Raw genomic sequence first — 15,701 nt, 5'->3', positions numbered from 1 at the left:
CTTGCATGTATCTTCTAGTTGATTGCTACAAACAGCGAGAGAGATGTATGCTAATATTAAATTAGAAAAGCATCAGAACACAAGACTCTTACAAAATATGACGTGATCAAAGACTGACCATGTCTGCACCCTGCACAAGGCCAAGGCCTACAAAAGAACTATGTTCTACATATGGAGAAAATAGAGAATATAAATGATCTTGAATATATGAAAAAAATTCAAGCATGTGCTCTCTAGCAGACTTCAAGCCCTTTCTCCAAGCAAGACTTGGCAATCACCTCAACAATCTTTTGTGCTATTTCGTGGAAGCTACAAGAAACACTACTGCTAAACTACGAGAAACATGAAGCAACTCCATGCCGAAGCCACTCTCTAGTGACCATACTTCTGGAACACCCACTCACTGTTATCTGCAATGTCAAATTACAAATTAGAAGGTCAGACGGTGCGGATGGGCATGAGTAACAGATAACAATCACATTGATCAAGAGGTAGAACCTCCAGGGCTGCTGACCAATAGAGGCACCCTTGATGGGTCTTTAGCCAATGACTGATACACTGCAAGTGGAGTGCATGGTTAGAGCATCTCCAACAACTCCTCAAAATTCACTTGGTATATCTTGAGTTATAGGAACTTGCTATTTTGTTTGGCAAGGGGAAAAAGGATGTGTCTCCAACAAATTGGTATTTTCACTTGGTAAAATTAAAAAAAAATAGGCCCATCTTTCTCCAAACCGGTGCTGGGCCTTCCAGTCACGTGAAATTGGCTTACCTGCGCGTCTCGTGCGTGGCCGCCGCCGTCGGTCGACCGCAACGCTGCTTCACAGATCGAAGCTGAAGGACCGAAAAAGGCGACCAGAGGGGGGATGAATGGGAGCCTCAAATTTCTTTCGAAATATTTAGCCGCTGTCCCAAAATCACCGCCAAGCGCAAACACAATCCAAAACTAAAATACTCTAGCGAACTAGTGCCGAGAGTATCTAGAAAAATTCTTCGGAACGGTAGGAAGCTAACGAAACAAACGGAACACGAATCGGAGCTCATCGACCAAATTACGAGCGAAACAAGAAATCGTGGCTGGGAAAAAGGACTGAAAACAGCCTAAGAGATACAACCCAAAAATACAGACAGCAATCATAGCATCAGGCACTGGTTGTATTAATTCTTTTTACTGCCACACATGAACAAGTGCTACGGTCCTGTGTTGCCTGGGCAAAATGCTCGTAGCAGGCACTGCTGAGCAAAATTGAAAAACGATACTTATTTGAAAGCAATAGAAATCACTCGTACAGGAAAAGACTAGCTAAAAGAGCAAGCAATAGCTTAGGCTTCTGTAGCTTGAAAGTGACAACATAAGAGGGAAAATCAAATCACGAGAGAACAAAACAAAAACCTTGCTGCTGGACAAGAATTGCCTGCTACACTTGATCTGCAAGAAAAACAAAACACGAGCACAGCTATGACCTTGCTCAAACAAAACGAACTGGAAGGTCCTGATCAATACGCAGAACAGGCAGGACGAACGATCAAGCCTACTCGGTACCGAGCTCTGGCACGACGAACAACCCACCAAAAACAAGCATACTGTGGTGCTGATTTGCTCAGGAAACCAGTGGAGAACCTGCACGAACGAGAAGATCAGAGTTTGAGCAGACACCTTCCTGCTGCCAAAGGGACAGAGGAACTCTCAACGAGCTCCCGCACGGACGCTGGCGCTACCAGGCGCTAGATGCGCACAGTGCTGGTGCTCCTGAACGTGGCTGCTGGGAATAAGCAGGGTCTGCACTGCCTGAATCCCACTGCATCGGTGACTTCCGTACTCAGCTCAAGAACAAGAAAACTAGACTCGCAGAGCAAGAACGAACCTTTAGGCACAGGAGAGAGTACTGCTTGAATCAAGCACGCAAGACGCCTAAGCGCTTGACGTTGGTAGCACTTCTGCTCGCCCCAACTACAGAATCCCCAACGACACAGGCAAAGAACAAACACCACGAACAGAGCTACTGCTAGCCACGAACAGAGAAAGAAGGACGACCCAAAAATCACAGAAATCCAAACAAAAACTCCATGAATCACTTCCAAACTTGGCACAGATGAAATTTACCTAGACACGAAACGACTCCCCAAAAATCATCGTCTGAGATTAACCCACACTCTGGGAAATTCAGATCACAGCTAACCCCGAAAAAGAGAAACACTCAAGAACATAGTGAAGACAAAATCACACGTATATGCCACGAATCCCAGAGGGCACGAGGAGGATTCGGGCCTCCATTCCCAAACCGAAAATCACAAGTTTGTTACACAGATTTTTGGAATTTTTGGACCTCTCACATGAAAGAACTCAAGGGGGAGGAACCTACTGCTCAAGAACGGGATAACAGAAGGGAGAGACGGTGGAAAAGAGAGAGGAGAGAGAGATAGGGAGATTGGGAACTCCCCCGGTTTATTTATCAGACATATTACATATTCTCCAAATATCCCTAGATATTTTTGAGCGAACTAGCTAGCCCCAGGGGCATTCTAGTCCAACTCGACATGACCTAAATCCGACGGCCACCGCGCCTCCTCACCGGTAGCCTCGCTCCGAAGCGATCTCACCGATGCCGCCACGTGCCATCCGTCCGCATCGGGACCTCCGCCCGGGTTTTGAGGCCCAAACCCGCGAAACCCGCCGTGAGTAGCGTACTCCATACGCTTCCCCGCCACTCGACACGTGTCACCACCGTCTTCGACCGGCCGGCCCGCTAAGTCCTCCTGAGCCTCGCTCGACTCGCGTCCGCCGTCTTGACTTGGTCAACACGGTCACTCCCATGTACTCTTGCACTTGTCAATGTCCCAGATGTCAGCCACTGCGGCTGGTCATCCGGCCTCCTGGTCCGTCAGTCCAAGTCTCACGTCCATCCTTTCACCGCAACCAGTCCGTCAGCACGGCACGCCCTACTTGACCTTCACCCGACCGCTGCCACCGCATCCAGACTCCACACCTGCACATCATGAAGCCAAGAGACACCGTTTCGACACATAACCCTGTGCCAGGATATCAGTAGAACCACCGAACCAACAACCTACCAAAATGTTGGCATGTTGACAATCGCTCATCACACAACAAGGGTACTCCACAATGGTTATGTAAAAACCATGTGTTCGCAGAAGCTTTGCTGAACGAAGCCGGTGTTCATGGATCGAAGCTTCGCCGAACGAAGCCGGCGTTCATGGATCGAAGCTTCGCCGAACGAAGCCGTCGTCGTTCAGCTTGTATACTCCGGCCAGCACTTCACAAGCCGTCGTCGTTCAGCTCGTATACTCCGGCCAGCACTTCACGTAACGAAGCGTCACCGAGTAGCCAGCACTTCCCTGCATCATCTCATCCTCCTCCGTTTTTGGTGAGTAGGTCCTCCGATCAGACATCAGTTCATGGCGCGACGGGACGGGAAGGGAGACGGCCGGGGCTTCTTGCGCTTGCGCGACGGGAAGGGAGACGGCGCGCGTTCAGCAGCAGCGACGGGGAGGGAGAACTCGATCAGGGACGGCCGAGTCTTCAGCGATGGGGAGGATCGCTCGCGCGCGCGGGAGAGGCCGTCGAAGTCGAAAACCGCGATAGGGAGTCTACGCCGCGCGAGGAGATTTACGCGTGCGGAGTCGATGTTTACCAAGTTGGGAAATATACCAACTGAATTTAAAGAGTTGTTGGAGAGGTGTTTTTATGTTTTTCTCAAAATAATAAGAATACCAATTGAATTTGAGCAGTTGTTGGAGATGCTCTTACAAACTCCTAAAAAATACAAAAGATTATAAATTCTTTCCAAGTCAAGTTGATTCTGTTACAAAACATGGATAGTATGAAGAGAGAGAGAGAGGGGCAGCACACCTACGAAACTTCTTCAATGTTGCTATATGGAGTAGTAATTGATATTATGTCCAAGTATGAAGAACCAAATTTTTTTAAAAAAAATGAACATATTTTAACAAAGCTAAATGTCTGAAATGCATCAGCAGGCTAAAATAAAAAATTACCTGTTGATCCCGTACCGACTCCACGCGGGTGCCGACGGCGGAGGCCTCGTGGCTCCACGCCTGCCTCTGGTTCCTCGCACCGGCCAACCCCACCACGGCCCCAAAGGTCTCGTCTTGGAGCCGCGGAGGCCCTCGTAAGTTCCTTCTCGAAGGTTGCGATGCAGGGACGCTGAGGAGCGATGGCGAGCTGAAGGTGCGGGCGTTAGGTGGATCTGGGTTGTGTTTCCCTCCTGCTGTAGAATGGGGTTGGGGCAAAGAGTTGAATGGGGAGCCAACATCAGGCATGGGGGTGGACTCGAGACGTCCATCTGGAGGTAGGGCGGTGGCCATGGTGACTAGTGACGCCAACAAAAATAAGAAGATTCTGATTAAAAGAACAAGAACAAGGGAGAAGAAGAACAGTAGATGAGTGATTCTCACCGACAACAGATGAGTGATTCTCACTGGAGCAATTGATTGACACTTGCCTAGCGCCGTCACTGCGAATGCGGCGCTCAAGTAGGAGTCCGCTTGGAGCAAGTATTATAGCAGGCTGTAAGGCCTGGTTTACTTTAAAAAATTTTTGCAAAATATGAATAGTAGCACTTTCGTTTGTATTTGACAAATATTATTTAATTATAGACTAACTAGGCTCAAAAGATTCATCTCGTCATTCCGACCAAATTGTGCAATTAGTTTTTATTTTCATCTATATTTAATACTCCATATATACGTCTAAAGATTCGATGTGACGGGGAATCTGAAAAATTTTGCAAAATTTTTGGGTAACTAAACAAGGCCTAAGCCATCTAAATGCTGAGGTGGAGGAGAGAAGAAGAGAGAGTAAAAGCGGGCTGTAAGCTTACAGCCGGCTCATACAAAAACCAAGAAAGTTTGTGAGATATACAAGTGTGCCATGTATTAATAGTGATGAGCTAATCATCATATGAGTGGGCTGCCAGAAGGCTATAAAGAAATCTTACCGGTGTGCTTCCCACACAGCAAACCTTTGTAGGCTAACGTAGGTGTCTGCTTTAGTCTTTTCGGCTTTGCATGCTTGGCTGTTTAGGCCCGCATCACTTGAAGCAGGAGGCTGCAATGTCTACAAGGCCTATTTTTGTAGGCGGGCTGAGCGCAGGTCGGCCCGCACCTGCTTGCATCTTTATCCAAAAGAGGAGGTTGTTAAGCTGTCATCCACGGTGCTGTCAGATCCCATCCAAGAATGTTGGTAAGGTGGTTTTTCTTACTAGGCCATACTTGTATGCATAAATGCTATTATTTTGTTATATAAATTTAGTTAAATAAAGATTCTTTGATTTTCTAAAAAAGTTAGAAAAAATTATAATTTAAGATTGAGATAGTATATTAGAAATGTTGAATAAGATTATAGGTGGAAAGTGGAGCGAAGATAGAAGTGTCTTATGGTTGTGTTGGTGGTTATGTTCGTGCTATCCCATGTCGAATGCATGTGCCTGGCTTATCCTTGAATAGCTTATTAATGAGCATTCCAGATCATTTTGAATTATTTGCTTTACTGTTGCATGGACATTCGAATGGTGCTGCGCTTTTTTTTTAATAATTGCCATAGCTACATTAACACATCTATTATTTCCCTTTTGCATTATCTTTGTGTCATGCACTGTTTTCGTGTGGCCTTTTATATGATTTCTTCGTATGGTCTTTCACACCTGAATGATTAATATTAGAAACATCAATCGAATTATAGAAATAAAATTATTTTGGCAGGTATTTGGTTTTCAAACTATATGTAAACTATAGGTATTGGTACATTCAAACACACTACTTTTTTTCTGAAAGAAAACGTCTCTAGCAAATATTCTAACTCTATTTTCAAAAATAAACATCTCTAGCAAATATTTTTTTTGAACTTCTTCAGCAAATACTCTCTCTATACCTATAAAAAGTCATTTTGGATAAAATTTTGGTTAAGCATTGAGAACATAAATCATGAATAACTTTTAAATTGTTAAATTTAAAAAATATAAAAACTATATAAATAGATTTTTCTTAAAATATACTTTAATAAAAATATACATTATTATTTTTTAATTTGTTTGCATAAAAATAAGAAGTCAAAGTGACATTTTAAAAACCCTGTAGCTGTTCTAAGGCTGTCTCCGATAGGAGACCTATTTGGGAACTCAAACCCAAAATGAGTCTCCAACACAAACTCTATAGCTTCCAACAGAGTACTCATATAGAAGATCCATTTTGGGTATCAAAAGAGGTATAACCCAAATTTAGGTATCCTCTCTGCTCGAGATCTATTTGCAGAGAGTGTTGTATTTTAGGTCTTATTGTTAGAGAAAATAAAAAATAGTTATGAAACCTTTTACCTGTAATACTATCCAAAGAACAAATAGGTCTTGCATTTTGGGTGATGATTGTTGGAGATAGTCTAAGTATGGAGGGAGCACCTATTTTGACTCTGTGTTTATGCATGGCATCGTTTTTTTTTTGCAGCAATCATAACTTCTCATTCATTAGCAGCAACGCGCTGTAAGTATAAGCATATTGTGCAAGTCTACAGAATGCAGAGCCTGAGAAATAAAGCAATGGTCTAAACTATGCTGATGAGAACACCCAGACTGAAGACCAAAGATTGAGAACTGAGAGCTTGACGTGCTAAGGAATCCGCTGTGGAGTCGAAGTTTCTGCTAATCTTCAGAAGTTTTGAAGAATCGGCTCTATATAGATTACTGAAGATTTGAGTAAGGGTTAGAGTAATCTAAAAGGAGTTGATGAAGCGCACAAACTACTCAGAGTCATCGTTGGAGCCCGGGTCCGGTACAGTCGTGGATGCCGCTCAGAAACCCATCTCGAAGCGCCCGGCGTGGACCCACACACCATTGGCGTGAGCTGAAGACGACCCACCACCACCACCACCAACAGGGTCCTCCCACCTCTTTTCTTGCCGTGCAGGAAAGAAACCACTCACTCCCCGTTGCTGCGCCCCACCGTCCGTTTAAAATCCAAAGGCTCCGATCACACGCCGCCCTTCCACAAGGCCGCACCTTCCCAATCCCCTCCATTCATCTCCTCATACAAAAACCCACAAAAACCCTAGCCGCCGCCCCCCCCCCCTCCCCCCGCGCTCCTCCCTCCCTCCCTCCCTCCCCAGTCTCCACCACAGCAGCTCCGTCTCCGGCGGCCCCCCAAGAGCGCGCGGCGAGGATGAACGTGAAGGGCGGCGGCCGGATTCCGGTGCCCCCGCCGGGGGCCAGCGCGCTGGTCAAGGTGGCCGTGTTCGGCGGCGCCGCCGTGTACGCCGCCATGAACAGCCTCTACAACGTCGAGGGTGGCCACCGCGCCATCGTCTTCAACCGCATCCAGGGCATCAAGGACAAGGTCTGGGCTTCCGCGGGCGCGCCTCCTGTTCTCCCCGCTTCCCCCATTTTTTATCCCCATCAAGGACAAGGTTTGGTTGGGTAGTCATTGCGGGTGCGATTGGGAGAGAAATGTTGCTGAGGACGCTCTGCTGCGATGAACTCCATTCTAGCTTGGTGTCCCTAAGAAGATTTCTTTCGATTTCTTGGTACTTCCCAGTAAATCTGAGATAACCATGCGTGCTACTTTTGTATATAGGATAGGAAAAAAAAATCTGGGAGTCTGGGACACATAGCATGCGCGGCCTTAGTAACTTGTGAAATTGTCAGCAGCATTGGCATCTCTTTGTCGTTGTTCAAATGTGGCTAGAGAGATGTTGGGCTTCCGTAAATTGCAGTCCAGGATGTTATTGAGATTTTTTGGGCACATACACCTTAGATTAGATACAAATCCTGTACTACAATTGGCAAAACAAAACATGAGGTGCATGTGCTTGTCAAATCTTCAAGGATGCTTGCAATAGTATTCCAAATCCTGTTTGGACACCTACTTTCTGAAGTGCTTGGTATCTTTATTGTTGAACAAATGTCCCACATTGACAGTTATAGTAGGTTGGTAGCTCTAAAATTTGCTGTGCTGGATTACCCAAAAATTGTTCAAAAATTGGAACTAGCTGCTGGCTTCTGTTTTCAGCTTAGGAGTTGTGGATGTACTTACAAGAAAAGTTCATGATTCACTTCACCATTGTTACATTACATCTCTTAAAATAGAAACTTTGTCATGGGCAAGTGCAATGACTTATCAGAGGTATCAACATGGACGTGTGTCTATGGCTCCATGCATTTGTGCGTTCTCTGTTGTAGTTGAACCCTTAGGTTTTCATGTGATTTTCCTTATCCATTATGAACACAGAAACATTTCTATTTTTAATTTCTGTGATATGTTAGTTTAACTGATGTGTGCTTCTGATCGGTCGATGTTGGTGAGAGGTGGACTGTGTAGATTGTAGGAGGTAGGAAGATGGGGAATGGGGAGGCGACGCCGGTCCATGGCTGCCCACAGGTCACGTGCAAGTGCAAGGGCAGGCTGGTGGTAGCTCTGGAAGAGGGTCGGTGCAAGGGGGCTAGGGAGCAGGAGAGCCTATTAACTCTACCCTCCCTCATGCGCCCAGCCAGGGATAGGCTATCCCTGGCCCTTGTCTGGGTCCACTGCTTCCGGGCCCATTTAGACCCGTGACAATGTTCTTTGATACTCTTTATCTTTCAAATAAAATATTCACCTGATTAGATGAGAGTCTACTACATTTGTATTTATGTTACCTATATATAATTCAAATGTCTAAGGCCCTGTTTAGATTTAAAATTTTTTGGCCAAAGTGGTAAAATTTTTTGTGGTCGGACGCACGCAAAAAATTTTAGGTGTTTAGTTTGGTAAATTGTTTTCTGACACAACTTTGGCTGCATGCAGTTGCAGTTGTCATTGGTGGGCTTCCATGGGAGTGCGTGCATAGTTGCTGGCCCCGTTTGGTTCCGAGGCCCCAATTCCACAAAAAATTTTCTCTTTGGGCCAAAAAATTTCAAATCTAAACAGGCCCTAAGTTATTGACTTCGCTTATTTTAAATAATTTATTCCTGATAAATGTCTAGATCATGGTTTGCATATGAAAGGTTGTTCTATGTCCATGCTATTGTCTGCAACATTTCTGGATGCACCCAATTAGGTTTTGTAATTTCAAAATGGAAGAGGTGTCATTGGTGTGTATTGAATGACTAACCATTAATTCTTTGAGAGAAAGATTGTAGTATCTTGGCCTTGGATATCCTTTGAGGGGAAAGGACATATGTATGATTGTGATGATTCTTGGTTATCTTTGCAGTTTTTTTATGCCTGAACACTCCATCACTTCCTGTGAAATACTAGCAAGTATTTACAACGTATTTGATGGGACGATAGTGTGAATTCACTGGATAATATTGCCATGAAACATTTTAGGTTTTGTTTTGGTGCTAGTTTTGTGTCAAGCGGAGACGAATGGAGGTTTATGTATTAATTTTTTTCCATTGATGATTGTTCCTACAGAGTCAATAGTGAGTTTTATGTGTTGAGAACTGATGCAAACTTCATAAAGTCTACATGCTTATTGCCACAATTAGGCACAATAAAATGTTAGCTATTGTTCTAGCTTTTTCTTATTGCAAAATATTTGTCTGTTCATGCTTATTATTTGTTAGCTCGAATGAAATGAAGAGCTAAGCTAACAAAGCATGTTTTTCCATTTGATTCATGTGTAATCACAAATAACTTGATTTATTAACAGTTTACCTTTGTGTCATGCACCAGAAGGTGTATTTCGGGCTATGTAAATAGCATAAAGTTTGGCTATATTAGTATATTGTGATTGCTTGAATGGGCATATACTTGTATAGGTATAAATATGAAATTTTGGATGCATAAAACATGACATGCAGCTTGCAATATCTTGTTTTGATATAGGAGCATACCTATCTTGCTCATTTATCTTGAGCATGCTTCAAACTGAACCAGAACATGTACCTGTCGAAGTAGGTTGTGTTTGTTGATCTTTTCTGTGCACCTTTATTTGTAGTGCTTTTGTCAATTGCGATATTTTTTGGTACATCCAAACTTGTTGATGTACTTATACAATTGCTTGAATTAGTGAAAAACTCTTATTGTACAATTTGACTGGCATTGTTGATTGGGGTTTCTATTTAAAATTTATCCTTAAGTTTGCATTCCCCCTAGAAAATGAACCAGTTCAATTTACACCAAACAATTTATATATGCAGGTATACCCCGAAGGGACTCACTTTATGATTCCATGGTTTGAACGGCCAATCATTTATGATGTCCGCGCTCGACCGAATCTTGTTGAGAGTACTTCTGGGAGCCGGGATCTTCAGATGGTAAGTACACTTTTGTTCGATTCCGCCAGCTTACCATTCTCCATGATTTGGAGCCTGTTTTTAGTTGTTAAGGCCTTGTTTAGTTCCCAAAAAATTTTGCAAAATTTTTTAGATTCTCCGTCACATCGAATCTTTAGACACATGTATGAAGTATTAAATATAGACAAAAATAAAAACTAATTGCACAGTTTGGTCGGAATTAACGAGACGAATCTTTTGAGCCTAGTTAGTCCATGATTGGACAATATTTGTCAAATACAAACGAAAAAGCTACAGTGTCGATTTTGCAAAATATTTTGGAACTAAACAAGGCCTAAATATGCACATCACTTCTAGTTCAATTCTTCCAGCCTACCATTCTTCATTATTTGGAGCGTGTCTTTAGTCCCAGTGTAAATGTTGCTGTCTGCTGCTTGACATGCATGCTTCTGCGTCTGGTTGTTTCATCACATTGTTCAGCTGAAATTTGGGCCAACAAACCTGTTTCTTCCTTGATTTATTGTTCATTTGATCCCCTAATAGCTGCCATTGGCTATTATGACTATTTCAGCACCTGTAGTTTCTCTGCAATTTTCATTGAAATATTTCTTCTTGCAAATGTTGTGACCAATGAACCTGATAAATTCAGAACATCTTGTGCTTTTGACAAATATTGATTATTGTCATATATGGCTGTTTTGGCCTTATATTTGGACATTTTAAATTTGCATGCCCATTTGCCTGCATTTATTCTAGTTACCTTTTTGCTAGGAGTATTATTATTGGTATTCCGATGCTCCTTTTTATATGATGATGAATTTTTCTACAGTATGTTTATTGAACTCATTAGAATGCTAGAATTTGGTTCTTATATGTAACTTAAGATGTGGCACCTTTGATTTTACTAGTTTCTATCACTGTAGTTAATGGAATAATACACATTTATTCGGTAATAGAAGCCATCATTAATCAGGCGCTTCATCCTGTACCATGTGGTGCTATGTGATTTTGTTTTTTAAGACAAGATTTGGATGACAGTGATTCATTTGATATGTTGAGATACTTATCTCTTGTGTTCTTTATCTTGGCAGGTGAAAATTGGTCTCCGTGTCCTCACAAGGCCTATGCCAGAGAGGCTACCACATATCTACAGAACTCTGGGAGAGAACTTCAATGAGAGAGTTCTGCCTTCAATCATCCATGAAACACTGAAAGCTGTTGTTGCTCAATACAATGCTAGTCAGCTGATCACACAGAGAGAGGTATGATTGAACATATATTTTGCATATTACCTATATTTTATTTCAAAAGGGAGCTACTTGTAAGTACTTGAGAGGAACCCTTTTCTCCAACCAATTTCAGACTGTGAGTAGGGAGATTAGGAAGATACTGACTGAGAGGGCTCGATTCTTCAACATTGCTCTTGATGATGTCTCTATCACAAGCCTGAGCTTCGGGAAGGAGTTCACTCATGCCATTGAAGCCAAGCAGGTTGCTGCACAGGAAGCTGAGCGTGCTAAGTTCATTGTCGAGAAAGCTGAGCAAGATAAGAGAAGTGCAATTATCAGGGCTCAGGTAAGAAACCAATTTCATGAAGCAAAATGAGAGCATTAGCAGTTATTTGCTTTTATTCCTAGACTAGATTGTAGTATCCTTGTTGATGTTATTGTGTTGAGCTGAACCTTGCTCTCTGAAACACTATTTGCTTCTGGTATGTGTTTGTGTACAGGGAGAGGCTAAGAGTGCCGAGCTGATTGGTCAAGCCATAGCGAACAACCCTGCCTTCCTTGCCCTGAGGCAGATTGAAGCTGCAAGGGAGATCTCCCACACGATTTCGTCCTCCGCCAACAAGGTGTTCCTGGACTCCAACGACCTGCTGCTCAACCTCCAGCAGCTGAATGTGTCGAGCAAGCAGAAGAAATGATGATGTCACATTTTATGCCCCCCCCTTTCGTCTGAGTTATTATTACAGTTAGCAGTGGATGCCTTTGTACCAGCCTTATCTGATGTGGAATTTGGCGAGTATGTGCTCGAAGGCAAGCAAAGCTGGGCAGGGTTTGTTTAAACTTGATTATAGCTTGAGGAAGTTCAATAAAGACCAAATTCTGTTATTTTAATTTACGATACCATGGTTGGCATTGTTTTGTTGCCTTTTGGGGGTTAGATATTGTTACAGCACTACTTTTACGGACGTTCGCTTTGGAATCACTGGCGGCAACCTTCCAGAGTAGGTGTGATTGGCATATATAGCCGAATGATCCGGAGGAATAATACTCTCTTATAAATGTTCTGGAATGCTGCACCCCAACGAATCGTCGATATGTCCGAGTGGTTAAGGAGACAGACTCGAAATCTGTTGGGCTTTGCCTGCGCAGGTTCGAATCCTGCTGTCGACGTTTTTTTTAATTCTTTTTGCTGCACAATTTGTACATAGTGTAAATTTTCATAGAATTTAAGTAGCGGATTTACTTCATATGTTTTAGCGTTAGAAATTGTTAACCCTCAGTTTTGTACCAGTATTCCCACAAGTTCTTGTTGCTCTTGCAGGAGAGTTTACAGTTTTACAAAATATACCAATGTAAATAAAATAATTAAGCCTTCTTACAAAATTTTGAAATTGTTGGCCTACTAATCACTGAGTTTGTCTGGAGAGACCTCTCGTAACTGATGAAAAGATCACATGAATGTGGTCCTTTTCATTGTACTTCAGAAAGGATGAGAAAGTTGGCACTGATTAATTGGAAATATCACGATATCAGCAACATAATCGAATGACTATGTTCAAGAAATAAAAACAGGCTAATAATGGCTTTTGATGTTCCCTCCTACTAACCTCATATATTATAGTATAGTATATGAGAAACTCATATTTGGGCTGTAGCTGTGCATGACAAAGCTTCTAGACACCTTCCAATGGCTCTTGCGAACATTTTAGGCAAAGCATCGACCAGACAACCACTCGCAAAAAAAAAGGGTCTACTCTCGATCATTTCCATCCTCTGCGTCACCCTGGACAAAAACAGAGTTCTTTGAGAGACAAGTATTTGGTATATCCGTATATAGAGGCAAAGGTAGGTAGTAAGGCCTTGTTTAGTTCCTGAAGGGAAAATTTTCGTGACACTGTAGCACTTTCATTTATTTGTGATAATTATTATCCAACTATAGAGCTCAAAAGATTCGTCTCATCAATTTCGACCAAACTGTGTAATTAGTTTTTATTTCGTCTATATTTAATACTCCATGCATGCGTCTAAATATTCTATGTGACGGGGAATCTTGAAAAATTTTGGGTTTTTGGGTGGAACTAAACAAAGCTTAATTAGGAGGTGCAATGCACCCCTCAAATTTTGTGAAAACAGTGATTTTCTCTAGATTTTCACCATATATGTACCCCTAAGAGTATTTCCAAGAGACTCTCTATATTCTTTCTAAATGTTAGGAATAAAGGTTTTAGTGAAAAACTATCCTCCAACAGTTTCTCTCAATGGTCATCCATATAGGTATTGTTTATTCTGGATTATTCGCTAGCCAAATATAGAAGACAAAAATGACTATCTAGAGTGCGCATGAGATTTAGCAAAACTGTTGGAGAGTGAAAAGATATATAGAAAACGATTTTTATGCAAATAGCTCTCCAAATGATGATTTAGAGAGTGAGATTTAGAAAGACTCTCGGATCCAAGAGATTAGCCAAAAAGACTAGCCCAAATTTACTGATTTAGCTACTTTCTAAAATAGATTTAATTAAAAAATAGTAGTCCTCCAATAGATTCTGTAAAGGATGGCTAGTGAGGTAGGCTATCCAAAAGTAGAGAGCGAATAAGGTGGGATACACTACACCACAGCCCAAGAGTAACGTTGCACGATGGGTCGTTATATATCGATATAGAGACGTCCCATCGGTCGCTACAGATCTATGGCGACACTTAATAGCTGACGCTGAATATGGTGTCGGTATAGGCTATAGCGACCGACATGTTTTTAGAGACCGATGGTTTGATTATTCGATGAACAAATACCGACCAAAGTGCTGATGGCATATATATGTTATACCGTCCAAAGTACCAAGGCTAATAGGAACTATACCAACTAATAATCAAACGCCATGATCACATGAGCCAAATACATATTTTCAATCCTGCTTTATCAAATGCATCACTGTTTGACATTTTAAACATATATAGAAGCTCACATTCAATGTCAGACATAGAATAAGTCATAACATAGGAGTATTTCATTCATGCCAAACAAATGACACATTTAACAGCCATGGGTACAATGATGTTCGCAACAATGACATAAGTTTGCCTTGTACACACCACAACTAACATGCCCATGTTACAACACAACTAACAAGTCTGCATTGCATACTACAACTAACATGCTCATGTGAGAACACAACTAACAGGCATGTCCTTGGAGTTCTTTTCATAATCTAACATCATGCAACAAAGGAACCAACATCCATGAGCAAGCAGTACTTTACAAAATGGTATGGCATCCCATACACAGCAACATGGATCATCGATGTTTTGCCACCTCACAAAATGATCAGGTCACCACAAAATGATCAGGTCACATCTCCATCTGCTTCAGTGCGTTTTCTGGACATCCCCTCCTACAAGACCAACATACCACAAGTATGAGCAGTTTTTTTTTAAAAATATCTCTAGATTAAACTTATATTAGTCTCACAAATAGCAGTTTGGTGAAAGTCATGTTGAGGAAAAAAACATACCTGTAGACTGGGATGAATGTGATGTCATGCTAACCTTCAACTGTAAGAAATATCAGTAATTAGACACTTTATTAACTTACCACATATGAATAAAAGAAACAAAGTCTTGTCTAGTCTATTACCCTGTTGTATGGCCACTGAACTGGCATTGACTTAGCATCAGCCAAAGTCTCAATGCCACCATAAGGGCGAGGTAGCATTGTATCCCTTTTGATCACAACCTTCACAAAATAGCCTTCCTAGAGCTTGGCCTCCTAGTACATTGGTTGGATTTGTTGAAATAACAACCGCCTTACCCACAATTTCTGGTCGCAACATGGCATATAATGTGACCTCCTTTCCAACCTACACAAATAGTTTATGGACTTGTCAGCAAAAAATAAACACATTTATAGAACTGTTAGAACTGAAAGCACCATTAGATTGAAGTAATTACAAGATCATCAGGTGAAACACGAGGGCCTTTATTCTTCCTTGTTGGGACTACATTCTTCATGGGACTGGTAGCGCTGCAGTCCATAAGTTGATTCTTTGATCCTCCCACAACACTGTGCACAGAGGAGGCACTAGCACGTTGCGAAGATGGCGCAGGAGCAGGTTGCGTGGACAAGCCACCAGCACGATGTGTCGACGTGGACAGGGCAGCAGGATGCTGCGCGGATAGGCCAGCAGCACGCTGCGCGAACTGGCCAGCAGCACGCTGCATGGACGAGGCA

General features: G+C 42.4%; 1 protein-coding gene, 2 long non-coding RNA genes and 1 other non-coding gene across 4 annotated transcripts; 2 read left to right on the top strand and 2 right to left on the bottom strand.

The window, feature by feature from the left end:
* LOC110432229 lies at window positions 45–4,536 on the bottom strand. The gene is made up of 4 exons (XR_002449640.1): window positions 4,438–4,536; window positions 773–4,352; window positions 499–558; window positions 45–410 (listed from the first exon to the last, which is right to left on the bottom strand). It is a non-coding gene; the product is annotated as an uncharacterized LOC110432229 (long non-coding RNA).
* LOC8084587 (prohibitin-2, mitochondrial) lies at window positions 7,106–12,387 on the top strand. Its single transcript, XM_002461768.2, has 5 exons — window positions 7,106–7,365; window positions 10,152–10,268; window positions 11,339–11,509; window positions 11,610–11,822; window positions 11,977–12,387. The coding sequence occupies exons 1-5, from the start codon at window positions 7,192–7,194 to the stop codon at window positions 12,169–12,171; spliced, it is 870 nt and encodes a 289-aa protein (XP_002461813.1). The 5' UTR covers window positions 7,106–7,191; the 3' UTR covers window positions 12,172–12,387.
* Window positions 12,562–12,643, top strand: TRNAS-CGA. Its single transcript has one exon. It is a non-coding gene; the product is annotated as a tRNA-Ser (tRNA).
* On the bottom strand, window positions 14,598–15,146 carry LOC110433193. The gene is made up of 3 exons (XR_002450617.1): window positions 15,108–15,146; window positions 14,986–15,025; window positions 14,598–14,865 (listed from the first exon to the last, which is right to left on the bottom strand). It is a non-coding gene; the product is annotated as an uncharacterized LOC110433193 (long non-coding RNA).

The sequence above is a fragment of the Sorghum bicolor genome, chromosome 2 (assembly GCF_000003195.3).
Source record: "Sorghum bicolor cultivar BTx623 chromosome 2, Sorghum_bicolor_NCBIv3, whole genome shotgun sequence".
Classification (NCBI taxonomy): Eukaryota; Viridiplantae; Streptophyta; class Magnoliopsida; order Poales; family Poaceae; genus Sorghum; species Sorghum bicolor.
Note: the sequence above shows the minus strand (reverse complement) of the source record. Positions and strands in the feature narration are given on the sequence as shown.